Below are 25,326 nucleotides of genomic sequence, written 5' to 3'. Positions count from 1 at the left end.
AACTCGTACTGAGGTGCTAACATCCAGGGTCTTCTGAGTTGATACATCCCCAGGAATGTAATGATGGGTTTTATTTTAAGGATTTTTAGTTTCTTTTTTTAATCAGCATTTTGTTGTGAGATCCTGCAAATGTATTCTAACCTCGTCCTCTTGAGAATTGGTATCAGAGCACTTCTTACCACCGTCCTTGCTTCACTCTGGGAGTGTCAACCTCCAGCTGAGCAGGGAAACCTCTCTCAGATGCAGTGTGCCATTTCCCAGTTTACTTCCTCCTCTTACCTCCTGTCTGTTTCAGTCAGTCAAAGAAATCAATCAACTCAGTGTTGGCCAAGCAAGGACTTGCAAAGCGTGGAAAGCACATTCCGCAGAGCCTGAGCACTTCTGGGGAGGACGCTGGAGACGCCTGGACTGGACCGGGAGAAGCAGCCTCTCACCTAGAGCAGCATCGAGAACCAGCAGAGGGCTGTGTGTTGAGGGGGAAGACTGGGAATCACTGGCCTGGCTTAGAGCATCAGCCCTGCTCTGTCTCCTTATTCACTGAACATTCTTGGAAGCATTAGCAGCTTCCTGCCCTTCATGGCAGGCCTTGTGCAGGGAATCCTGACACGGCCGTGGCACGGCCGTGTCTCGAGTGTGCCCCAAGGCCTCTGTTTCTCCTCTAAGCTGAAACTCTGCAGGTGCAAGTGAGGATAGTATTGGTATATGACAGGCCGAGGCATTGGCAGATGAGAAAAATTTGTTTTCTGATAGAACTCATAGTGCCTTCCCTTCAAACACTACTCTTCTAAAACAATATTGAAAGAGAACAAAACGATAGAGCACGTTCCCCCCCCTTTCCTTAGTTGATGTCCCCCTGCAAGAGCTCTCCCTCTGCCCTTCCCAGTGTGCTGGCTGGCATGGCCAGCCGGAGGTGAACGGCAGGAATGGACCATGGACAGGTACTTCTGTTGCTTTGTTTGTTTACATTTTTATGTTAAAATATTGGTTTGAACTTAACTGTGGTAATTTATAGCCTCATGGCAAAGTGAAGGAAAATGTCTTACTTATACAGAGAGCAGTATTGTATGAGTTAAATTATCCCATATTTTTAAATTTTTGTAGCTGGACTACAGACAGATCTTAAGTTATGATGTTATTTTATTATTTATTATCATTTCTGTAGATCAGAAGGTTGGCTTCACCGCTAGCACAATTGTAATCTCTGTGTGTGATGTTACCTTCTCCCTGCTCGCCAGAGGGGTGGGAGCAGAGCTGGGCTCAGTGGCTGTCAGGAGTTGCTGCCTCGAGTGATCTCCAGGGCAGAGAACAGGGAGGAGTGGATGGCTGCAGTCAGGTTCCTTGGGGGCAGAGCTGCAGTTTGCTCACGTTGCTGATGGTCACCAGCCACTGAATGGGTGGGAATGTGGGAAGGATTGTCAGGGGGTGAGGGGCTTTTGAATTGATCACAAAATGAATAACCGTGACAAGATTCCCTGGCCAGAGCATTCAAAACAACATCAGGGAGGAGGGCAGCTGCCCTGGGCAATGGGTCCATGTAGTGGATCACCCTGGCAGGACCAAACAGGCTCCTGGAGAGGGAGTGACCTGCTCACCCTGCTCTGGGTAGAGGCAGAACCCTATGAGGAGTGGAGCTTTTTCCTGGCTCCTTCCCCCTCTCTTCCCACCCTTCATTTCTCCTCCCCAATGTTCTTGGTCTCTTGGCCAGTGGCAGGAAGAGCCAGCAGGGCAGAGATGGCTTTGCTGTTGTGGTGTGAGAGGGGGTTTGGTGCAGATGGTTACTCAGGAGGCTGGAGGCCAAGGTATGGGAATTTAGCAGTGGAGAACTGTGTGCACATAGCACACAGTGGTGTAAAGAGAGGTGGAGAACTGCCATTGGGTGTCCTCAGCAAAGGATGCCAAGCTCTGTGCCCCTGGGGAGACTCTGCTCAGACTTGGCAGGCTCTGGGAGACCCATGGACAGCACTGGTATCCTTGGGCAGTCCCACAAACAGCCCAAAAGCAGAGCTGCCCCCAGCACAGGCCTGTCACTGTCCCCAGCGCCTCCAGTCTGTGGTGATCCAGTCCCTGAGAAACAGGTTCCAGAGGGGTTTGGGTACCTGTGGTCTCTGCATAGGCTGCACCTTGGGATGAAGCTCCACTGGGCTCATAGAGCTTTGGTGTTTGGGATTTTGAGACCCTTCTGGGCCAGTTGTCCTGGGTGTGTGCTGATCCCTCCCCATCCTTGCCTGGGGACATGCTGGCCTGTTCTGCAGCCTGGGCAAGCAAAGCTGCCCCCTCCAGGCTGCCACATTTAACTCTATTCTCAGACCCCCAGGTCATTGCACTGTTCCAGTCCAGTGTTGCTGCTCCCACCTGCTGCCCCTGACGTTGCATCCCTCTGGGAATGCCACAAGGGCAGCCCCTTGCCCCACCCGTGGAGGTGTCACCCCAGCCTCCCCTGCACACACGTCCCATGGCCTCGCTGTGTGTGGGCAGAGCTGGCTCAGCACCCTCACATTCCCGGGATGATTGCTGTCAGTTCTGGGGGGGTTATGTAGGATTTTCCTTAGTGACACCTCCCTGGGATTGCACAGACACAGTCCCCACATCACTGTATGGGCACCTCTGCTGTGGTTCCTCACACTTCCTCTCCTGGCAGGGTCTGGGGTTGAGAGGTGTAGGTGAGCCTGCTTACTCCTTGTAGTAATACCGCATTCCAGGGCCGGAGTAAACTGTGGGTTCCCTTTCCAGCATCCCGAGTACCCTGATCCAGTTCTTGTGGCTGCTGACAGCTCCTGAACACTAGCCTAGATTTTCTCCCAGAGCTGAATGTTGCCCTCCCCACTGTCGTGTTAAGTACCCATTTCATCTTGGCCCTGTCCAGTAGTGTTCATCCCCTCCTCCCTGCTCTGTGGATTCCTGAGACAAACTTGATTTTTTTTTTGTATTGACCAGTGTACAGTGATGGAAACAAGAATGACTATCAAAGCAAACAATGCATGGAATAAAAAGCCAGTGTACTTCAATGCTGCAGACTGGTCTTGTGATCTGGGAATGGGTTCTCATGGACTTTGGGATGATGTCATGAGGCCTTGCTCTGGGGTCTCCCATCTGCCCCCTTCCATACCAGGAAGGTTACTTTATCCTTCAAATGGATCTCCTCCTCATGGAGAGCAAATACCAAAATCCCAAGAGCAGTGTCATCCTGGGGTGAGGAAGGTGAGGCCCTGGCACAAGTTGTTCAGAGAAGCTGTGGCTACCCCTGGACCCCTGGAAGTGTCCAAGGCCAGGCTGGATGGGGCTTAAAGCAATCTGGGACAGTGGCCATGACAGGGGTGAGGATGGGCTTTAGGATCCCTTCCAACTCAAACCATTCTGGGATCTTATGTTCTCCACAATTGGGACAGAGCCCACCTCTTTATTTGGAATCCTCCTAGTTATGCAGGAACAAATGTGTGGCTTTCAAGACACTTTTCAAGGACAAATCTCTGCCAGTCAGGCACATTCATTCCCATTCTTTTCCCTTTTAGTCTTTATGGGGTGTAGCAGCCAGTGGCAGACCAGAGAAGCAATCTCAAGTGTTCTGACATGACTGATTCTGGCAGCTCAAATCCAGAGCATTTTGCTGCAGGGTATGCTGGTTTAACACGGGAATCAAAGAAGAATCTTCTACAGATCCACACTGAAACACTATTATTTTCTCAACTTGGTGCTTGTACAGCTGCACAGGAGCACATGGCTCATCATTTGAGGCCAAAAATGCTAAATCTGTCTGGAGTTGGAGGGAGCAGGGCCTGCCTGCTGCCCACAGGGTTGTGCTTGGCCAGTGATCCACAGCTAGGTTCTGGTTTGCCTTCCTTACAGGATGCCAATACTCTTCCTTTTACTCCCCACAGCCTCAGGCACACAGGAGACTGATTTAAATTAAATAGGCAAATTAACTGAGTGTTCACAAAGCCCCTGTATCTCTCTCTCCGTGCAGGTACATGCACAGGTAAACATTCATTAAAAGTAAGAACAGACACCTCCTCTGAGGTGAGAAGGATGATTAAAAATTGCCACTGTCCTTAGTGGCACAGAGCATGCAGAATATAACCCCTGGGAACAGAGTCCTGCAGCTTTTACCCCAAAACTGGGGCACCTAAGCCATCACAAGCTCTTTCTGCCATTGAGTGTCTGAGCTTGCTTGTCCCCATCCAGCTTCAGGTGTTTCTTGCTGTATCTCTTGATGAGGGTCCCTGGAATCAGCGCTGCCACAGCCATGGCCAGCAGCTTGAGCAGTGTGTCCCAGGAAAAGATGGCATCCAGAGAGGTGATTTGGGACAGAATGGCCCCTGTCTGCACACAGATGAAATTATATGGTGTAAGGCCTGAAGGAATCAGAGCAGAAAAAAGCAGTTAGTACCCCCCATGGGAAAATTAGCTCAAATATGCCAAACACCAGACACAGAAATCACAGAATTGTAAGGGAGGGAAGGACCTCTAGAGATCATCCAATCCAACCCCCTTTGCTAAGGCAGGGTTACTCAGAGCAGGTGACACAGGAATGTGTCCAGGGGAATTTGGAATGTTTCCAGAGAAGACTCCATGCCCTCCCTGGGCAGCTGTTCCAATGCTCTGCCACCCTCCATGGAAAATTCTTCCTCATGTTGAGGTGGAACTCAGTGTTTTAACTTACAGCCACTACACAGACACAGGGGTCTGTCCTTATAACAGAAAGAACCAGGTGTAAAGCAAAATGTGCGGCACTGGGGACATCTGTTTACAGAATGCTCAAGGGCAGCACAGAGGAAACAGACCAAGGGTAGAGTCCCAGCTCTGCCCTCCCTGGCTCAGAGAAGCAAGAGCAGCAGTGTCACACTATCCCCTCAGGCCATGTCCCCAGGCCTTACCAATGAGGACGGAGAGAAAGAATTGGGATATGGGGATGTTTAAAATGGGAGCCGAGAGGTTCAGAAACCAGTTTGGTGTCATGGGGAACAGCCTCAGGAACAACAAGAAGAAAAATAAGCAGCTCCTGTTCTCTTCTACCTGCCAAAAGAAATGTTCCACATCATTCCTGCTCCTCAAACGGCAGTAACATTCAAATGGCCAAGATACTGGAGTGAATTTTCCTTCTAACATCCCACAGCATAACATCAGTTCAGAATTGAGGGAGAGCAGCAATATTATGTATGTTTGGGAGCCCAGTGGTGAGCCAGCCCTCTTCCAAGAAGGGGTGGAAATGGGATCTCACCTGAACAAAAGAACAGGAGGTCAAGAGCAGAACCACCTCCAGTGTACAACACAGCATGGATGGATAGAGGCAGTTCTGGAGTACAGGGGCTTCCCAAACACTCCTTTATTTCATATCTGCTTTTCCTTAAGATCCAGGATTTTCCTGGCAGCCCCTTTGCTAACAGGGTTGCTCCAAGAGAGCAGCCTGCTCCTAGACTGTGCCCTCAGTAGGCCTGATGCATCTCCTGCACACACTCATTTTCACTGTCACCGCAAGGGCAGCCTGGCCCAGGGCCATCACGGATGTCAACAGAACTGCCAGTTCTTACCTTCCCTTGCAGCAGAGCCACCTTCTCAGGGAAGAAGTGGACAATGAGCTGCTTGCCAAAAGCTGCAGAGAGCAGGTAGCAGAGGGTGGCTCCCACAGATGTGAGCACTGAGCACAGCACCAGCCCCATCCATGGTCCGAAGAGTGCTCCAGCCAGGACATTCTGTGGGAACAACATGGAGTGAGGCCTGGGGGGAACAGTGTCATAGAACCACAGAACTGTTAGGGTTGGAAAGGACCTCTGCAGATTACTCAGTCCAAACATCCTGCCAAGGCTGGGTCACCCAGAGCAGGTGACACAGGAACAAGTGGGTTTGGGATGTCTCCAGAGAAGGAGACTCTGGGCCCTCCCTTGGGCAGCTGTTCACAGTGCTCTGCCACCCTCCATGGAAAGAAGTTCTTACTCATATTGAGATGAAACTCGTGTGCTTTAGGTTATGGCCATTGCTCTTTGTCCTGTTGCTGGGCACCAGTGAACAGTCTGGCACCATCCTCTGACACTCCTTGGAGACATTTATATGCATTAATGAGATCCCCTCTCAGTATTCTCCAGACTAACCAGGCCCAGCTCCCAGTCTCTCCTCATCAGATCCGCACCTCTTTGTGCAGACCCTCTCCTTCTTTCTCTTTTCCTGAAGAGCCCAGATCTGGACCTGGCACTCCAGCTATGCCTCACCAGGGCGAAGCAGAGGGGCAGGATCACTCCCTAACCTGCTGGGAACTCTCTTCCCGGTGTACTCCAGGATCCCACTGACCTTCCTGGCCCTCAGGGCACATCATCCACCAACACTCCCCGGTCCTTCCCAGCAGAGCTGCTCTCCAGCAGGTCAGCCCCGACCCGTACTGGTACTAAGGGTTACTTCTGCCCAGGCCGGGGCCCGGTCGGGTCCCTCCGGCTCCTCCTGCCCGATCCGTGAGTGCCCGGCCCTTCGCCCCGCGCCGCCCTCCCCGTACCAGGAGGCTGGAGCCGGGGATGGCGAAACTCTGCTTGTACAGGTACGCGCCGCAGAACAGGGCCAGCGCCGCACCCCGGTGCTGCCGCTCGTAGTCCCGCAGCGCCTCGGCCAGATCCCGCAGCTCGTCCAGGTCCGCCGGGAACCGCAGCGCCCTGCGAGGGGAGAGACACACGGGCAGCGCCGGGGGAAGGGAGCGACACACGGGCAGCGCCGGCCCCCCACACCCACCTGCGCGTCTGCCCCGCACTCAGCCGCACCGACAGCAGCCACAGCGCGGCCGTGGCGGCCACGAAGACGAGCAGGAGCCCAGCCGGGCGCCGCCACATCCCGGCTCAGGGCCGCCGCCGCTGCCGGACCGAGCCGAGCGTACCCGGCCCGGCCCTGCTGCCCTCAGCGCCCCGGGCCGGGTGCGCAGGCGCGGGGCGGGGCCGGGGGCGGGGCCCCGAGGGACATGCTAGGAGCTGCTGCTCATGAGGGCTCCGAGCCGGCTCAGCCGCGGGTACGCGCTCTAAACCCACGTTTTAAACCCTCGATTTAAGCCCTCCTTTTAAAGCCACGCTTTAAAGCCACGTGCCGCCATGGTTTATTGTCGCTCCCCCAGCCCGCGTATACACTGTGCGTGGAGAGCGCGTCCCGCTGCTCGGTGCCCTCAGAAGGCGCCCGGGGCCCCCCAGGTGAGGCCCCAGCCGAGGGTGAAATGTCTGTCCAGGCACAGCATCCTCGGGACATCCTGCTTCAGCATGGGATGGGCTTGAAGGTTTTTTGGGTGTTCTCAGTCAGGACCAGGTCGTATCGGCACAGCTGGGGTCTGTGTGAAAACGGCCAAAAGTGAAAAAACGGCACTTTTCCCCGTCATCTCCCCACCTGCTGGAGGCTTACAAAAAGTAAGTCATCATCTCAAGAAAGCTGCTTCAAAGTGCACCTGAAGTGAGGTTGTCTTAAAACCAGGGATACCTTGAACATTTTGCCATTCTGTTCTACATTATCTTTTGCTTGTGGAAAAAAAAAAAAAACCACAAAAAAATCCAGCAAACAAACAGGCACTGGCTGCAGAGTCTGTAGTTCACTTTAAGTCAGTCCACACCTGTGTCCACCAAACAAGGTGGTCCTTCCAGTTCACCTGCCTGTCCCTGCCTCTTCTCCCAGCATGAGAAAGTCTGCCACGGCTCTGACCTGGGTCCAAGCATAGATCTGGTCTGGAGCCAAAAAAATTGAGGAAGTACTTGGGCTTTCACTGGGAAAATATGAGCATTAGCACTAAGTGGTGGGTTGAGCAACAGGGAAGGGGAGAGGGCAGGTCCTCCCTCCCTGGGGCAATGACTGATTAGTTGGTATGTTCAAAGTCCTGAATTGTGCTTATGGCCTGTGGCAGCCCCTCCTCAGGGAGAGACAGCATCCTCTGATTAAATATTAGGGCATTTGTGTCTGCTTTTTAAAAGACTACATGGGTATCTGGGACTGGAAGTGACTGTGGAGGTGTGGGACAGGAGACAAGGAGTGGCAGCAAGGGAGAGCTGCAAGATTTGGTTTAGTAGATGCACACAATCTTTTCCTTGTTCCAAGGCTAGGATAAGGGTAGCAGACCTCATGAAATACAAAGAAACATGTTCTGCATCTCTGTATGTCTTCTTGCTTCACCCTCCTGACCCTGTGATCTTCCAGCCTTGTTTTAACCCAAACTTAAAGCATGGTGTGGTGTCCACATCGTGACCTTGCACACAAGGTCAGCATGAGAGATTCTGCGCTTGCTGGGCTCAGGCAGAGCTCCCAACCTCCAGAGGTGGGAAGCTTAAGGGTAAGACAGCAGAGCAGACAGTTTAATGAGGTGGTAGAAATCTCATCAGCAATGTCTTGAGAGGTACTTCCTGATGCTGTGGGTACCAGTCAGGGCTTTGGGACAGAGCAACCAGCAGCTCTCACTTGCTGGAATTTCAGGAGTAAATTAATCTCCCTGCTTTACTAGCCATACAAATTGACTGGGATATAAAATGTGTATTTGGGGCTGAACATCTGTTCTTCCCAGAGAGCTGCATTTCCCTTCATTCTGCAGTTCAGGCTTGGGCAGCTTCTCAAAGGTCATTTTCCTGACCAAAGGTTAAGGTGTCAGGCCACGTCAGTCACATCACATGGGACATGTTCCCAGTACAATAAGACAACCTCTGTGTTCAAGTAAGTATTCAGCTGTGGGATTCCATTAAAGAGGAATTTATTCCCAAGACATGTGCATGAGAACTAAATGTATATTTAATATATTTATATTAATATATTTATATTTACTAAATGTAAAATAAATCTAATTCTTCTGCACAAACTCAGCCAGGCCAGGAGTTTCCTAGAACAACAAAGCAAAGGGAGATTCCTTTACTTCTGTCCAGTCTGCTCCAACAGAAATGATTTGTTTGTAAACATCTGCTCACCTTTCTGGGTTTGTCAGTGGGCGGAACCTCATTCGGAGAATCCTGAGTTTGAATTTTGGGCCGATGATAGATCCCGTGGAAAATGTCAAGGAAATTCTTTCCACATTTTCAAGATCCTGGTCAAACCCAATGAGCAAAGTGATTTGTTTGTACTGCTGGAAAGTGGCAGCTTCTCTAAAGGTAAAGCAGACAAGAGAGAGTGTCAGAATCACCAAGGGAATAGCACTGGGTTTAATGTAGCCACTGTAATATTAGAAACAGGGCTGGGGGAGGAGGCCTGAGCTTGTGATCAGTTTCTGATTTACAGGAAATGGGTATGGATTCAGGTCTCCAGTTGTCAACCTGCTCAGCCACTTCTGCCCTCAGTTTTTTGGGGTGGAAATGGGGACACAGAGGTTGGATGCCATTGGTTCCAAACCAGAATTTTCACTGTGATTCTGCTTTGATCCCAAGTGGTCTAGACCCAAGTGATATTTGTACCTGGCTGTCTGTGCAGGCCTGAACACTGAGTCACCTTGAGATATGCATGAAATCTGCACTGGCCTTGGTGTGGGAGTGATGCAGATCGCTCCATTGCAAGCAGATACCAGATATGCCTGAGGGAATTTGCACTTAGAGAAACTTGGGGAAACTAGTTGTGCAGGTTTGTTTGGCTGAAGTGTAGTTAAGATCACTCAGGAATTTGCATGTCACATAAACACCATTAATTTGTGTCTCTGAGTGGAATGGATTGATTTTGGATGTGACATATTCAGGCCTAGGTTAATCCCAAGCTGTCTTGGGCACTGGGAACTACAACAGAGCATTCCCTGAAAGGGGAAGGAAAGAGGGGGAGGTCTTTTTTCTTCCTGCTTTAGTGGAAGCCTAGGGCAGCTGTGCTGCTGGTTGAGATTGTCCACTTCAGTCCTTAAGATGACAGAGAAGGGCATGAACGAAAAGGCTGGGATGTCAGGGCTGTGTGCTGGGGGAAGCTATGGGAATTCCATAGAGCCAGGAAATCCACAGTCATGTGCACTAGCAAGTATCAGCAGAGAAACTGGGGGACGATGTGTCACCTCCTCCCAGATGCAGTTGTACCAAGGGGCGCACTAACACTTAGAAATGCTCAGACCAGTAAGACTTACGGATTAACTTTTGATTCTGCCTTCCTCCCAGCTTCATCAGCTAGCATGACGCTGAAGGTGCCTCTCCTGGTGCCTTTGTTCCATGTGATAATATCCACCAAGTAGTGATAGACTGAAGGGAGAGAGTGAGTGGGGTTAGACCTGTGGGCTCACTCTGCTGTCCAGGCTGTGCACTGTCTGGGAGCAGAGCTGTGGGTAGAGGATGGACACAGCCCCTGCAGTTTATCTCAAAAATCCCTGTCCTCCCTGCTCTCCATTTCCCTTTGCAGAGGTTTCAACCAGAAACACTAGGAGGTATCAGGAGAGCACTACAGCAAAGGTTATCCACACAGGATGGCCTCTCTGTATGGTTCCCAGCACACTGCCTTTCACTATCTGCCTTCCCCTTCTCTTCCAGATTGTATTTTCTTTCTTCTGTCCCCCTCTGAACCCCTCCATTTCTGTTCTTCATATCTGTCATTGGTCATCTCTGTCATGGAGCAGAATTGTCTGATCTGTGAGTCTGAATTCACTTGCTAACCAGCACTGGAGCTCAGGCCATAATCCCAGCCCATGCTCTGGTAAGTTGGTAATCACAGGCATGAGATGAAACCTTTCACCTTGGCAAAACCTTTTCTTTCTACAGATTCTCTTCCTTTCCCTGTACCTCTCACTTTTCTCCAAGGTAACTTGTTCAGCCTGTCTTACTTCTCATTCCCACACACCTCTTACTTTGACAAAAGAATAGTGTGTTGCTTTGAAACATGACTTGGGAACTTTTATAGTTAATTTGAAAGTTCTCAATCAGTTTCCTAGAACAACAAAGCAAGTTGGCTTTCCCAGCACTGGACAGGTTGGCAGATAAGGAAGGTCATGGCAAACCACAGATGGACACAATTCCATCCAGCAGCCACTGGAGTTTCTAAAATGCTGGCTTTAACACCACCAGCAAATAACCATCTCTGCTTGGCTGCTGCTGACACAGGCAATGCACAAAGAAAAATAATCTCAGAAATCTCAGTCACTTACTGCAAAATGGCTCTTTGTCCGCTGTGTCGAAAAACATACTTGTCACTGGATGGCTCTGTTGTGTTAAATAGCTTTTCCACTCATGGGCATAATAACCTGCAGGTGACAGTTTGAAAATGAAACTGAGTTACTGCACAGGTAGATGAGCCACTAAATGGCTGAAAATAAGCAAGTATTTAAGAAACAGTGCATTGTGTGCCAGCTGCCAAGTAGCACTGTGACACACATCCTTCTGTACTCCGAAGGCTTAGGAGTGAATATGCCTGGTTTCTATTCAGCACTTTCTGCAAGCTGATCTTTTCCCACATCTGTTATCCATGGTCAAGAAGGATTTCATTTTACAGTGCAGAATGAAAATCATCCCCTTGGCTTTGCTAGTTCCTTTCTGGAAGTGTCAGGTGTTTTAGCATGAACATTTCAGAGCTGCCAGCCTAAGGCTGAGCTGTCACACCCAGGCTGGGGCAGACAAGTCCAGAATTCCCTTTATTCACCCATTTGCCATTCCCTTTAGAGCACAAAAGGGTTTGTGGTGCTGGGAATTTACTTGTAAATTTTATTTTAGCAAGAACAGGCCCCTGTCCCTCAAACTCTGCAACTGAGAGTTTAATTTACTTTAATTCACAGTTTCTCTGACTTTATTGTAAAGATCCCAAGTCTAGTTTTGGCTTTTCTAGCTCTGGATCCTTTACCTGTGGATTTCTGTTCTAGATCATGACATGATGTGGTATTAAAAGGAGCAGGCCTGAGAGACCTCAAAGACCTGAGTAGAAATAACTTCAGTGCTTTTGCAAACACCATGTTGTGTGAGTCCTCCAGCAAAACATCACCCTCCAAACTACAGTAATGACAGGCAGCTCAGTATTCAGGATGGATTGATATTCCCTGGATCCTTACCTAGGATGGGGCATGGCATGGGCCAGAAGGGTTCGCAGCTGGTGCATTTGCCATTCCTGTAATTCCTGTATGAGTTGCACGGGTATGTGGTGATATTGCAGCTCTGTGTCAGGGAGGACAGGAACAGGAAAACAGACCTCTGGTGGTCACATTTAAAATACTGCAATCCTTAATCATGTACAGGGAAGAAATATTTCATTAGTAATCCTCATGCCTCAGGGAAACAGGATTAATGCCACAGGACACACCAGTGGACAGTCACTGACCATTCTGAACCCAACAAATTGCACTGGGGAGCACTGGCTTGTGGCAGAACAGTAAGTGGACAGCAGCCTCTCCTTTTGAATGCACTCAGCTCTGCCTATGTTTGCTTTGCCTTTCTCGTCTTTTTGGTTTTAAAAACATTTGTTTGTGTGGTTGCTGCAGTTCCAGAGGATCCAGCTATGGATCAAGTTCTGTCTCTGGTGTTGTCCTTTCCTCTCTGAGCTCAGGCCTGACAGCCGGATATTGCTTTTAGTTTTGCACATGGCCTTCCATTTTGGTGTAAAAAACCCTTTAGAAAGACATAACTAATAGAATGAATTGTTGCATGAGCAGCAAAATGAGCAAAATCCTCATTTCCTAGGGATTTTTGGCTGAGGCTGCTGTCCTATGTAGATTCTCTTGGGTCTGATAAGGGTTGAGTTCACAATACTGCATTTCCTTCCGTAAGGTATTTTCTTTCACCCAGCTTTCATCAAACCAGTTCTGCTGCCAGGCTGAAAGGAAAAAAGCTTTCTTTTATTCAAGACTAGGGCTGTGCTTTCCAGACTGCATGGTCTGTTACTGCTAAGGAAAGTGCCTTTGCTTTGGGATAACTGCCCGCTCCACATTCATCTTGAAGCTGTTTTCTGAACAGGTCCTTGTCACTGCTAGTCCTTGGGCTTTCATGTGTTACAAGTAATTAGAAACAAAAAATCTCACAGATTTCCTGGACATAGTCATAAAAAGAAGGCACACATCTAACTGATGACTTTTTGCACAGAGGATTAGTCCCACTTGCACTGTGGCAGAGGGAGGTCACCCTGAGTTTCACCTCTGCCTGTTGCACATCAGCTAAACTCCTGTCACACCAGTGCTGAGAAGAAGTTGCTGCCATGGCTTTCCCAGAATATGGATTTCATGTATTTTCTAAGCAGTGATGATGATGATGGTTCTCTGGCTTTCTCCTCTTTTTCTGATTGGAAACATTTTGTCAGAGTTTGTGCAATTGAGGGCAGGATTAATTACCAGAAAATATTGTCAGTGGACAGCCTGGTTGGTCAGTCCCGCCGTTGGGATAGAAGTCAACATGGCCCAGTGCTTCTTCGTAACCCAGTCCTAACAAAAGGGAATACCAGGGCTCAGGGAGGGAATATTAAATTGTTAAATGCACAAGAAGGAAATATAGCAACCTAACTGGAATAAAATAGTTACTTAGCTCTCAGATGCCTGCTTGTACATGAATACTAATGTCATCCGTCTGTTTAGGCAGCAGGCAAAAAGCTGTGTCATTTTAACAATGGTATCAAGTACCTAGAATAAGTGCATGCAACAGTACAAAATGTGGGGGGTTGTGTCACTTGTGTGCAGGAGAGGAGAAGGGATGTGAAACCTGGCGGTTGCTGTGCTGCTCTAATCTGACTTCCTGGAAGGGCTGGGAGAAGAGACGCAGCAGTTAGGTGGGAAAGCCAAGCTTTAAGGGTAGGATGGGCATGGGAGCAGCATGGGGAGCTTGGAATTGCACTGCTGGCCTGGCTGGTGGGTCTGGAAAAGGACAGGGCTGAGGAGAGTCCAGATTTGCCCTGGAGGAAGGTTTAGCTCTTGGAAGGTGTGATGGAAACATCATACAGGGAACCATGGGGTGAGGATAACTGATCTGCTGTGCAAGCTGTGGGACCAGCTCTGGAAATGCTGTGTGCTCCGATGCAGCCTGACCCCGTGGTGGGATGTTGGTGTGTCCTGCTCTGGCAGGATTGTGCTGCAGGACCTCCTCCACCGGTTCCTAAGTCCTTGTAAATCATGGGCCAGGTTATAACTGCAGTGTTTTGAAATGCAAATAAAGCAGCAGCTCCTGAGGGAGTGCTGGGGACAGCGTGGGCAGCACAGCGCCCCAGAGGCTCAGTGGGGGAGTCTGCTGTGCTCCTGGACCAAAGGAGCGAGGACCCCCGCACTGCTGTCCACCAGCAGCCCCCCTTCCCCGTGCTCCCGCTCGATCTCGGGGTTTCCGTGCAAAGGAAAGAGCTGGAATGTCACGTACCGTCGGTGTCGGAGTGAATGACATCCACAAACTGCGCGTCCGTGGGGTCCAGCCTCTCGCTCGGCGCCGTCCCCCTGTACAAGGGGCCCGCAGGGTCAAGGCCTGCAGCACAAAGCCATGGGCATGGCATCGCCTCGCTCCGAGCTGTCCTTCCCTGAGGTGACAGGACTGCTGGAGGAAGGCTTACCTGTGATTCTTCCCAGCGTGCCATCAAACATCTGTCCCACAAAGCCGGAGATGTGTGCTCCCAGACTCACTCCTATCATGTGCATGGAGTCAAGGGACGCTCCATCAATCTGAGATTTAAAAGTACTCATGGTCATGTATTTTTGGCAAACAAAAAAAAAAATTAGGAGGAGGAATGTAACATCTCCCAGATGTCCTACTCTGTGTAGGTATTTCCCATTTGACAGTCCCACAGAGCAGCCAGAATTCCTGTCTGAGGCCTATACCTCAGAGAGCTGTGATGAGAACAGTGCAGGCAATGGTTGTATTTTCCTGGGGCAATGACTTCAAGTGTGGACAGGAACCACTGATGGGCCCCAGGAGTAAAATTCCAGTTGCCCCACATGTGGTTCCTGCAAGGAATTAGCAGACACTATGATCCTAATGATCCAGCATCATCATTGTCATTAGAAGAGCTGTGAACTGTAGCTGATCCCCTTAAGCTGCCTTTGGATATACAGAAAGTGGAAGTAGGGTTTCTATGTATGGAGAAACATCTCTGGAGAGTTTTGTACCCAGAAATGTAGAGACTTAGAGTGTAAACTGAATATTGCACCAAAAGGAATCCAAGGGTAGGATTTGGCACTGCAGTACACATGCACTTCCAAAAATTAATGTATTCCTTTTTTAGGAGTTTCTATTCCCAGACATCCTGCTGGTTTAAGCACTTCCTTTGTGCCCTTTACATACTGTGCCTTAATGACTGTATCGTAGCGTGAGCGTCCAACTTACCAACATTTCATCTATAAGTTTCTTCAGAATCTCAGCAACTCTTTTGCACTTCCTGGAAGCATAGCTGTAGATGAGAGTTGTTGCCCCCTGGTTCCAGTCCACAACGATGATGTTCATGTCCTCTACAGAAAGCAGGAGATGCACCAGGTCAGGGATCCAGACCGGAGCAGAGCCTGTGAGTCGGTACCCGTGGATGATGAAGGTTGTTTTCTTGGTCACATCAAGGTACTTGGAGGCTGTTGAGTGGAGCTCCTCGGCACAGGTTGGGTTCTGCCTGGTGTAGAGCAGCAGCTTCACTTTCAGCTCTGTCCCTATCAAAGCATTCCCAAAGCCAAGGGCTGTGAATGTAGGACATGTCTCCTGAGGATCTGAAAGCAGCGAAGTGGCAATTGGAGTTTGGCACCAAGGCATTTTCTTTAGCCTGTTGTACCTGCCAACCCTGCACAACACTGCAGGAAGGTGTGTTGTGAGTTATCTGAGCAGAGGAGCTGCTCCTGTCTCCCTCTCCTCTCTGTCATGCTCATGACTGATAAGTTAATGAAACTTAGATTTTCTTGCTGTGTTGGAACAAAGGAAAAAAGACCTTTTTGGAGCAGCATTCCCTGAAACACCACAGCCCTGCTTCCTTTGGCAGCTGGGAGTTGTCAGGGACTCTGTCCAAAAGGTATTAGAGACCAACAGGCAGGATGGCTGCTGTACTGGTTTTTGAGCAGTGCTCTGGACAGGTTCTCAGATAAACAGGTGTCTTCGGGGTTGGTTTGTACCTCCAGCCTGGAGCTGCCAAGCTGCAGAAAGTCTTGCTATGGTGAGGGGCAGCTCAATGCTTCATTTGTATGTGCAGATGCAGCCTGGTATTCCAGACTGCAAAACAGGGCACCCTAGAGTCTCTGAGATGGTAACTGTGCTTTATACACAGCTGAAGTGTAACTGAATTTGATGTAAGTACTGCTCAATGGGATGGTCTGTGCCATTGGAAAGCCCATCTTTGTTCTTGCTTTTCCAGCAGAACACCAGCTGAGCTTTCAGAGCCCAATACAGTCTCCAACAGGGCACTGGCAGGGAATGGAATAACTGTCTGCAGACAGATACTGCTTATGAAGGACCTCCCAGGTTTTGTAGCCTCTTCCTGGCTCACAATCCTTTCCCTCCAATCCTCGTAATCTCATTGAAGAACCTTGTGGGGGAGAGTCTCTCTCACGCATATGTCCTGAGCTACAGTAATTGTTCAGGCTACAGTTCCTAGAGGAATCTTCCTGATCTTTGTTGCTTAAAGGACTCTGCAGTAGGTAGCAGGGTTTAGAAAACCTGCAGCTGTAAGTTAATTATGCTCTAGCAAGTCTCCAATGCTCTGTGCATTTTAATTTCTGAATGATGAAACTCTCACAGTTTCTATGAGCAACTTTCCCTTTTCTCCTCCTCAGGAAATCAGGAGCATGAGAGTGATATAAATGCTATGTGCCCAGCACATAAAACAATCTGCTCAGTTGCCACAGTTCTGCTAATTACTTTGTAGAAGCCCCAGGAGCTCCAGAAATAAAAGTTAATAGGCTAAAAGGATGTTGCAGTTAAGTCCAACTGAATATTTTAAATTGCTACAATAAATTCAGAAATAAATTTTAACATCTGAAATCCATGGAGTCCTTCCTGTATAAAGCCTATGGTAATATATGAATGGTGTGATAGGAGTGGTGGGAAATGTGCCCTCATCCAGGCCCAATGAAATCAGGGGCCTTTGAATGGAGGGTGTCCTGGCTCTGAAATGCCTCGCTCAGAGCTCCCAGGAGCAGTGTGACTCTGGGCCCTGCTCCCAAGAGGAAAGGTGACCTCGGTGGCTGCCTCCTGGCCAGCCTGCTCTCAGCTCATTCTTCCAGTGACAAGGTGCTCCAGGGGAACAGCAGCAAGAGTGCTGTGACACTGCTCTTGTGGAGATCCCAAAGTAACTAGCAGAGAAAAATTAGCATTTTTTGTTCACGCACACCAGCTCACACCGTGAGACTCTGTGGCTGTCCTCTAGGTGCTACTGCAGCATAAAAATATAGAGCTGTGTATTTTACTAATAACTAGGCATTGTTTCAGTTATTGTATAGTAGCACTATATAGTGTTGTTAATTATCTTTACTGCCACTGAAGCTGTAGCAATACAGGCAGAAATGCCAGGCAAGAATTACTTCTATATGGTGCAAGATTGCACTGATTGCTTAATTTGTTTCTGTATCTCCTGCACTGTGCTGAGGCTTGCCCAGAGGAGCACTGTGTTTGTCATCAGAACAGCCTAAACCTTCTGGTACAGAAGTGCTTTCAAAGAGCTGGTCAGCATTTGCTGATACCTAACACAGGGACTGTATAAAGAGCCTTATTAGATCTGCACCAGGTCTGTTAGATTGGTTCTGGTTTGAATAACAAAATCAAATCAGCGCTAATAAGGAGAGGAAACCTGCCAGCTTCTCTTCTGGCAAGCTGGTGCCAATGCCAGCCTCATCCACCATGTGTTCAAAAACTGACACATGAGGATGGCCAGTTATCCTGGCTTTGCTCTTCCTTCTGCTAAGCACAGTCACTCCTACCCAAATGGCTGGAAGTGTCTTTGAAACTCCAGGATGACTGGGGCAAGTGGCTTACTGAGATTTACTCTGCAAGCAAATAAATGAGGTAGAAACTTATCCCCTAGCACTGTACTTAACCCATGTCCAACAGATCACTTGCCTCCAGTAAAGGGGAACGAACATGGCCATTAACCCAGCATCCCAGTAACTCTTTTCTAGCCCTTCCTTAGCTTGCTGGATAGCCTCTGGCAATCCCCATTCTCCTTCTGCTCTGTTTTCTGATATGTAAAATTGGAGACAAACACTGTTTTGCTGGGCAAGGTGCTCTGATCTCCCAGAACCTGTAGCAGGGAGCATAAAAATGTGTTAAATCCATGTACCTGCCAGGGACCTGGACACGTTTGGTCCTGAGTCTGAGATCAGCCTCTAAGGTGCTAATACAGCAGTGGTGGCATCTTCAGAATAACTTGTTTCTGAAATTTTATATATATACACATATATTCTGAAGTTACATACTGCTAGGTGTTGCAGGGAGTGGAACAGTCCCAGGCAGACTCCTGGTATTTACTGCAGTCAGTGCTCTTAAGGCCTGCATTCTCCTGGTGTTTCTCATTTCTTTCTAGGAGATGGTGTTTGAAGGCTTTTTCTTTGATGTTGACCCTATGGACAGAAAGGGTTTGCCACAGTGGCTTTTTGGGGCTGTGGTACCGAGCTGTCTGCACGAATAAAGTAGCAGCTGAGATTTTTTCCAGCCTGTCCTTTTGAAAAGGGAAGTTCCAACAGATTTTTCACCTCGGTGGTCACTTGGCCAGATGTGTGGCTGTCCCAGCTGTGGTCCTTGGGACACAGAGCTGCTTGCCCAGTGAGCACCTCAGGTGAGCGTGTTGCTGCTTCTCTGGCTGCAGGAGCTCTGGCCCTCCAGCCCCTGCCACCTTGCCTGGGCTTTGTACAATGTCATCAGACCGGTCTTAACCATCAACAATATCTTTGCCCCTTTAAGCACACTTCACTACCACACCACGAATCTCAAGAGCACTAGTGGTGCAGATTTCCATCACTTTTCCACAGAGATGGTGTGCCCTCCACTCCTAACCTGGTTCTCAATAGCTCACTGCATTTCATCGGTACCTTTTCAGACAATTCTCTTTTCCCACTTCTAGTGGCTGCATTTCCTACAGAGTATTAAACAAACCAAGCAAAAGGCAACCCTGAGATTACTCCAGAGTACCTGATGAAACACAAGTTAGTATTTATAAGAGCACTGTTTTTTTTAACTCTGTTTGTTTTCCCTACAAAGCAGAGAGCTGTAACTTGCCTTGCTCTCATGTGTATGCTAATACAAGGCAGTACATTTGTTTATTGTTACACAGGTTTGTTCTTGTAGGGCTGTGAGGCTATCAAATGGAGCTTGCTGTTCATAAATGGTAATTCATCCTTCGCCTCTGTCATACATGACACCCCTGAGAAGAAATCATTATTCTCTGAAGATTTTGAATGACATTTTCAGTGTCGATGGATTGTACTTATATAAGAGAAATGTTTGCAAAGGGAGGAAAAGATAATAAAAAAATACTTCTGGTTTTCCATTTGGAACTCTTAGAACTGACTGCATTCATGTAACCAGTATAATTTGCTTTGCCAAAATAAATAATGCTAGTGAGAAACCCTGTTTAGTAACTGTAAATGCAGAGGGTAGGTACGTTCATGTTGCTGTAAAGCACAGAAAATGTGTTATATTTGACAAAAATATTCAAAACAAATGATTGAGTTCTTACCTGTTTTCACCCCATACAAAAGGTAGATGAACACAACACACAGCCTCAGCATACGGACTTCCACATGGAACTAACTTCTACAGGTAAGAGATTTGAAGGATCCCACAATTTCTCTGGCATGTGTCTGCTGGCTCTGACAGCAGTTTGCTTGCTTTTTTTTCTGCCAGTAACAGTAGGTGTGGCGAAAAGAGGAAGTTACCAGCCAAGAAATGAAGACCAGTCAAATGAAGCTGCTTCTTAAGAAGGTGGGGCACCTTCTATTCTAGCAGGTTTCCTTAATTTAAATATAGTTTGCCTCGGGGGATGACTAATCAAAGACACAAATGGGTTGGTATCATGCTGTAAGCAGCAATTTGACTACACCTGTTGAAACTAAGGAAATTATTGCCTGTCTATTTGTCTTTTGCAAAGAATGTCAGGAAGATTGTAGATGTCACTGCAAGTCTGATAAGCATCTGGGCGGGGTTGGCGCTTGGTTTCACAGTGCCCTGCCTTTGGAGAGCTCATGATGATCCCTAATATCTCCCATGTCCTTCCTGCTCTCCTGAGTGCCATAGCCCAGAGTCCCTTCTACAAATCCTGTCACCACCTCAGGCAGGAGACAGGTGCACAGCACTTGTTGTGACAAAGGGAAAGTACCACGTCAAGGTGTCTGGTTCTCCACTGCTGTCTTGGATGACACTCATACAACTGGAATTCCCACATTTTCTCACAGACCTGCTGGAACCTCATAAATTCAGCTCTAATTCAAGTAAGGAAGGCTTTTTCTTTCCTTGATGGATGGGAGGAAGGAGATTGCCAAGGAAAGCCAACTGTCAGGGGCAGGAAAGGAAGTCTGTAACTGAAGCTGGAAGGTATAGTGGCAAAATTGGGAAAATGAGGGTGGTGGGGAGTTGTAAAGGGACGAGAAGGGTGGGAACAGGGATGGCTGCTGGATAGAAGTTTGGTGGTAGTCTTGCCTGGCGTTTTCTTAGCAAATTCTTCTAACATTGGCCAGGGAAAGGGAATGTGGGGAGTATTGGAAATACATCTTTAAACCCAGGCTCTGCTTTCTTTCCCCTGGTGATGATCCAATGAGGAGCTGAACTGTTACAGCTCCCAGTGGCATAGCTGGTTCTTTGGTCCATGCTGTACTTATTAAGCTTTTTGACTTTGCTAATTCTCAAGTTAATCCTTAACTCTTCCTGCTGTCTGCAGCTCCTTTTCTTTCAGACAAGTGTGCTGCTCCTCTGGTGCAGACATGGATCATGCTTGAGGCAGAGCATGTGCCTAGCATGATTCTTTCACAAGCACCTTGGGCTCTTCAGCATCAAGCAGCTAAGCAATCTGAGTCTCACTGAACACGTGCCATGCTGTGATCCCATTTAATAATCACCCAGGCAAAAGTTGGGGCTCATTATTTTGAAGGTGATGAACACTGAGAATAGACACCAAATAACATCTGTGGATCTGGAAGCTCCAGGACAGTGCTTTTTCTGCTGCACTGGCAAAAGAATATAATTTAAACATTGTTTTCCTTCCAGCTCCTTTCTCACCTCCACCAGTAATCCTAAACTCTGTCAAAATATTTTCCCTTAGCAAGAAGTTCTGCCAATGGTGAGACAGAATTGGTCCAACAGTGAAACATGAAGAACAGAAGGCTTTTACCTGTTGCAAGAGATATCTGAGAACCAGAGATAAAATAAGGTAAATCAAGGGGGCCTTCCTTTTCATCTCAACACAAAAAGAGTTAACAATTTGTTCCCTGAAGCTAAGCCCTACTCATTTCTTTTCCCCATCACTTTTTTTTTGGATTTTCATTTCCCATTTGAGGTTGCTTATCCGAGTGGCTCTCACTTCAAGAGGCCCTACACTGGGACTGGCAGATTCTTCCTTGGAACTCTCAACCATCCCTCAGCAGACCATGATTCTGAGTAACCACCATTTCAATATAAATTAGTTCACTGCACACATTGGCAAACATTCCCAGGATGTCAGCACTGGAAATGCTGTCCACTACCACCATCAGATCCTGAGAGCAGGAATTCAAGTGCTTACAGGTTACTCCAAACTCTTGATTCTGCTGACCAACCTTTTAAAACTGCCCAACACATCCCGCCTCAGCCACACACTTGTTAAAAATGGAAACAACTCACAGCTATTTGGGTTTTGTACACTGAACTCTAGACAGTAATCCCACTGTGATCTTTGAAATCAACTGCAATTTGAGACAGTAAAAACTTTTTAATGATGTGCAGAAAACATTTAAGATCAGAATTGGCACCAACTTAAGAACAATTTAACAGAAAACATTAAATAATCTTATAAGCATGAAACATTTTGCACTTGGCTCTGAGACATCAGAGCCTCTGCTATTTCACATTCAAGAAAGAAGCATTTTAAACTCTTCATTGTGAGAAGTACCACTGTTGGAATCTGAAAGTTTCTGTAATATTGCTTCCTCCTCAGGGCAGCTTAGGACAGCAGTGGTCAGCTAAAAAATATTTTTGCATTGCATTCATGCATCCACTGTATGAAATTCCACTGATTCACTAATTTCCCGTGGGTGGAACGTTTTCATGGAGATACTGGAGAGCCAAATCTGTCCACTTCATTTCTTGCTCTTTCACAGACTCAGTGGTACCACCGTTGTCTTGCTCTGGTTCAGGGAGCTCATTCTGAGAACAAAACACAGGTACAATGCATTCCACACTTAATACACTTCCTGCAAGGTTGTTATGATTTGTATGGATAGATACAAAAAAGCATAAATGAGACCAGAGGGTGCATCTGAACAATAAATATCATACATACTGATCCACTTAAAAATATTGCTGAGCCCAGTCATAAACAGTATTCTTTTCATTTGAATATGGTGCTTAATCTGAAAGGTAAATTGTTTTCCAGGACCCTGGGGCCTTGCTATACATTCAGACTGCACATGCAGTGAGGGAGAATATACAGCAAATGCAAAGTAAGTAAATAATAACACTACAGTGCATTTATTTCATTGCTTGTTTGCAATTCACTGCTTCTGCTGTTGCCAAGAATACAAATACTGCAGACAACCGGTTCTGTAAAATGTTATTTTCCTATGGCAGGTGAAGTCCTTCCTGTCCGTATGCTGGACTCAGGTGTAGCTGTGCTGGATCAACAGCAGAAGTTGGAACCCCCTGCCAGGAGTGCCACAGAGCTGCTCATGGCATTGTAAGGGGAAGGAAAGTTTAACTGAGATTTCATTTTCCTTCCTTCTATTATTTGTATCTCCGTCTTGTATTGGTGTTGTCACACTGAGTGTGTGCTGTTACAGCAGATACCGTTTGGGCAGGAATTCTGAGTTCTAGACCTCTGGAAATCCCAGCATGAGCTAAATAAAATGTTTCAGCTTTCAAAACAGTGAATGATTGAACCCATTTGTTCCCATTTGGGTTCCCAGAAATGTCCTGAGTGAGCACTGGAACAGATTCACAGGACAGGCTCAAATACCACTTTCACAGCTATTCTGGTTGCTCCTTTGCAATGTCCCTGAGTAAGTCCCCTGTGAATTCATGCTGTTTTTAATATGTGATCAGCACCAATCCCATCTCTGGGGATCTTTATATTCACAGCCAGGCCTTTCTTTCTATTGTTAGTTGGTAAGGCTTCCTTCTCTGAGGCTGTCATCTGTATGTGACTGTAAGCCATCACAACATGGCTCTGAGGGAAGAAACAGTAATGTTTGGACTCGGGGTGAAGACAATTGTCAATAAGGAACCTGTTAATGATACTCAGCTTGCCTAATAAAGGTTATCCCAAGCAAAGGAGGGTTTGGGCTCTTTTAGCTGGGAATCATGCTTCTGCAAGACTCTTCCCTCAATCCCAGATCTTGGCAGGAAAATGTGTGCTGTACATATGGATTTTGAGCTCTGCAGGTGCTCCTTGCCCTCTCTGAAAAGCCAGTGGTGGCCGGGCTAAAGCTTGAGCCACATCACAAATTTGGAAATGTCTCTGTTCTGAAATAAACCAGCACCCCACAATCCCTGTGGCTGCTTTATCTGTGCTAGCTGGGGTAAAGCTCATGTACCAGAGAGAAAAAGGGAAAGGAAAAATCTTCAGCTAACTCTCACTTCCCTGGAAGTTTCACAATAGTTAAGGAAAGGTGTCAGTGTGGGATCAGCAGTAGCTTTTACCCTGCTGCCCCTCTCCAGCCTTGCAGCTGTACCCTGGATGAAAGAAGAGGTGCCATGCCTTGGACACAAAACTGCAGCAAGAATCCTGCTGCACCTGCCAGTCCTTCACTGCGGTCCTGGAACTGCCAACAGCAACACTGTATCTGGAAAAGACTGCTTTGAAACATGTATGAAAATGTCTCAGCTTATTTAAATGGCATTGTAGGAAGTAGAAATAAAGTGTAACCAAGACTGGAACTGTCAGTGTGAGACTGATCCTCTGCTCTCCAAACCAACCAGGAAAGTACCTCAAACACCAGGAACAAGAAAGGGAGGCAGAGAGAAAGGATGATTCTACTTCTCCCTGCCAAACCCAGGACAGTGCAATGGGAAGGGCACTTCAGTTCTGAGAAGATTCAGCAACTGGTCAGGGAACAAGGGACAGAAACATCCATGCCCTCATGCACACAGGAATGACTGGCATATAAGGAAGAAGTCAGATCCAGGAGCCTTTTGTACAAACGAGCTGCAGCATGAGCAACACTCTGTGCCTTTTCTTGGAAGGGACTCTGAAGAACACAGCAGCCTTAACTCAGATTGATAAGTAGCAATTCACCTACCAGAGGGATGGCCACATCCTCGTAGGGCAATTTATCTTCCCTCCACGCATCATCGATCAGATCCAAGATCCTGCCATCCCTCTGCACCTCGCTGTCCATCGTCACAGCAGGTGAGAGCAGCTAAATCTGTGACACAAAGCAGATGCTGTTTTAACAACATCCCCAGCCAAGGAGCTGGAGTCTGGACTGTGTAATCCATATGAAGTTTAAACTTGGAAGGAAAACCTTGATTTCCCTAATCAACTCAAAAAGGGGTTATAACCACAGGAGAACAACTTCATCTGAAAAGAACTCTATCAAAGTGAATTGCAGATTGATATGCATAAGAGATAAATATATAAAACCAGCTGGTTATTATTAATGGTATATACATGTGTTTGTGTCTACTGATTGACTTTTAGAAGTCTAATTTGAGAGAATTTGAGCACCTAGAAGTGCCCAGAACCCTTTGCTGCCTACTGGCATACAGCCCCTGACCAGTGCTGTGCCTCACCAACTCCTTCACATGTCTGGGAGAGTCACAACAAAGGACTTCAAGGTACCCAGAATTCTGCACAAACCTGAAATCCGGGAAACCGGTGAAACAGAAGCAAAACGATACCTATATTTCACCCCCAGCTACTGTAATTACGCCAGAGTATTTCATTGTACTCTGCCCTCCTTGAAGGGTCACCTCAGGCCCTCACCCCGGTGTGTCCCTGCAGCAGCGGCAGGCAGCCCGATCCTGGGGGACATGAGAGAACTGACACTCATTCAAACCAAGCCAGGCCCTGCACTCGCCGGCTGCCGGAGCCGCCATGTGGGCCTGAGCGCATCCCAGCCCCTGCGCGATGCGACCCCTGCCTCTCCCGACCAACACGGCTCCGTGACCGCCCCGTGTCCCGCGGTGTCCTGCGGTGTACCCCCAGTGTCCCCGCGGTGTCCCCAGGCCGTCCCCGCTGTCCCCCTTCCCGCCCTACCCTGCCCATCTCCGGGGCCGGCGCTGCGCAGGCGCCGCCCCAGCGCATGCGCAGCGCTGCCGCCGCGGGGCCGTGCCGTGCCAGGGTGGGAAAGGCGGAAAGGCGGCGAGGAGGGGGAAAGGAAGGAAGGAAGGAGGGCAGGCA

General features: G+C 48.1%; 4 protein-coding genes and 1 long non-coding RNA gene across 13 annotated transcripts in view; 2 read left to right on the top strand and 3 right to left on the bottom strand.

The window, feature by feature from the left end:
- The window catches only part of MAP3K13 (mitogen-activated protein kinase kinase kinase 13), a 72,478-nt gene extending 68,811 nt beyond the window's left edge, over positions 1-3,667 (top strand). For all 4 annotated transcript variants that reach the window (XM_058843809.1, XM_058843811.1, XM_058843810.1 and 1 more), the window contains one exon: positions 296-3,667. In XM_058843809.1, coding sequence (XP_058699792.1) covers positions 296-560 — 265 coding nt within the window. In that variant the 3' untranslated portion in view covers positions 561-3,667. The remainder of the gene's footprint in view (positions 1-295) is intronic.
- A 234-nt stretch (positions 3,668-3,901) lies between these two features.
- TMEM41A (transmembrane protein 41A) lies at positions 3,902-6,911 on the bottom strand. Of its 2 annotated transcripts, XM_058843823.1 has the most exons (5): positions 6,709-6,910; positions 6,479-6,632; positions 5,526-5,687; positions 4,872-5,010; positions 3,902-4,349 (listed from the first exon to the last, which is right to left on the bottom strand). In XM_058843823.1, exons 1-5 carry the CDS (start codon positions 6,804-6,806, stop codon positions 4,129-4,131), a joined length of 774 nt encoding a protein of 257 aa, XP_058699806.1. In that variant the 5' UTR covers positions 6,807-6,910; the 3' UTR covers positions 3,902-4,128. The 2 variants fall into 2 exon arrangements, with proteins under 2 accessions (XP_058699806.1, XP_058699807.1); XM_058843824.1 differs by lacking the exon at positions 4,872-5,010 and having other exon boundaries at positions 6,709-6,911.
- Positions 6,912-7,044: 133 nt separating this feature from the next.
- Positions 7,045-19,618, bottom strand: LIPH (lipase H). The gene is made up of 10 exons (XM_058843822.1): positions 19,477-19,618; positions 15,159-15,526; positions 14,389-14,497; positions 14,202-14,303; positions 13,193-13,282; positions 11,924-12,091; positions 11,030-11,125; positions 10,022-10,133; positions 8,898-9,071; positions 7,045-7,288 (listed from the first exon to the last, which is right to left on the bottom strand). The coding sequence occupies exons 1-10, from the start codon at positions 19,526-19,528 to the stop codon at positions 7,216-7,218; spliced, it is 1,344 nt and encodes a 447-aa protein (XP_058699805.1). The 5' UTR covers positions 19,529-19,618; the 3' UTR covers positions 7,045-7,215.
- A 1,442-nt stretch (positions 19,619-21,060) lies between these two features.
- Positions 21,061-24,179, top strand: LOC131581589 (uncharacterized). Its single transcript, XR_009278121.1, has 3 exons — positions 21,061-21,162; positions 22,363-22,429; positions 22,557-24,179. It is a non-coding gene; the product is annotated as an uncharacterized LOC131581589 (long non-coding RNA).
- On the bottom strand, positions 21,680-25,321 carry ANAPC13 (anaphase promoting complex subunit 13). Of its 5 annotated transcripts, none has more exons than XM_058844049.1 (3): positions 25,183-25,321; positions 24,224-24,349; positions 21,680-22,133 (listed from the first exon to the last, which is right to left on the bottom strand). In XM_058844049.1, exons 2-3 carry the CDS (start codon positions 24,320-24,322, stop codon positions 22,008-22,010), a joined length of 225 nt encoding a protein of 74 aa, XP_058700032.1. In that variant the 5' UTR covers positions 24,323-24,349; positions 25,183-25,321; the 3' UTR covers positions 21,680-22,007. The 5 variants fall into 5 exon arrangements, with proteins under 5 accessions (XP_058700032.1, XP_058700035.1, XP_058700036.1 ...); XM_058844052.1 differs by lacking the exon at positions 25,183-25,321 and adding an exon at positions 25,081-25,124; XM_058844053.1 differs by lacking the exon at positions 25,183-25,321 and adding an exon at positions 25,067-25,088.
- Between the last annotated feature and the right edge of the window lie 5 nt (positions 25,322-25,326).

This window comes from Poecile atricapillus, chromosome 8 (genome assembly GCF_030490865.1).
Source record: "Poecile atricapillus isolate bPoeAtr1 chromosome 8, bPoeAtr1.hap1, whole genome shotgun sequence".
Taxonomy (NCBI): Eukaryota; Metazoa; Chordata; class Aves; order Passeriformes; family Paridae; genus Poecile; species Poecile atricapillus.
This window is presented reverse-complemented; position numbering and strand designations above follow the sequence as displayed.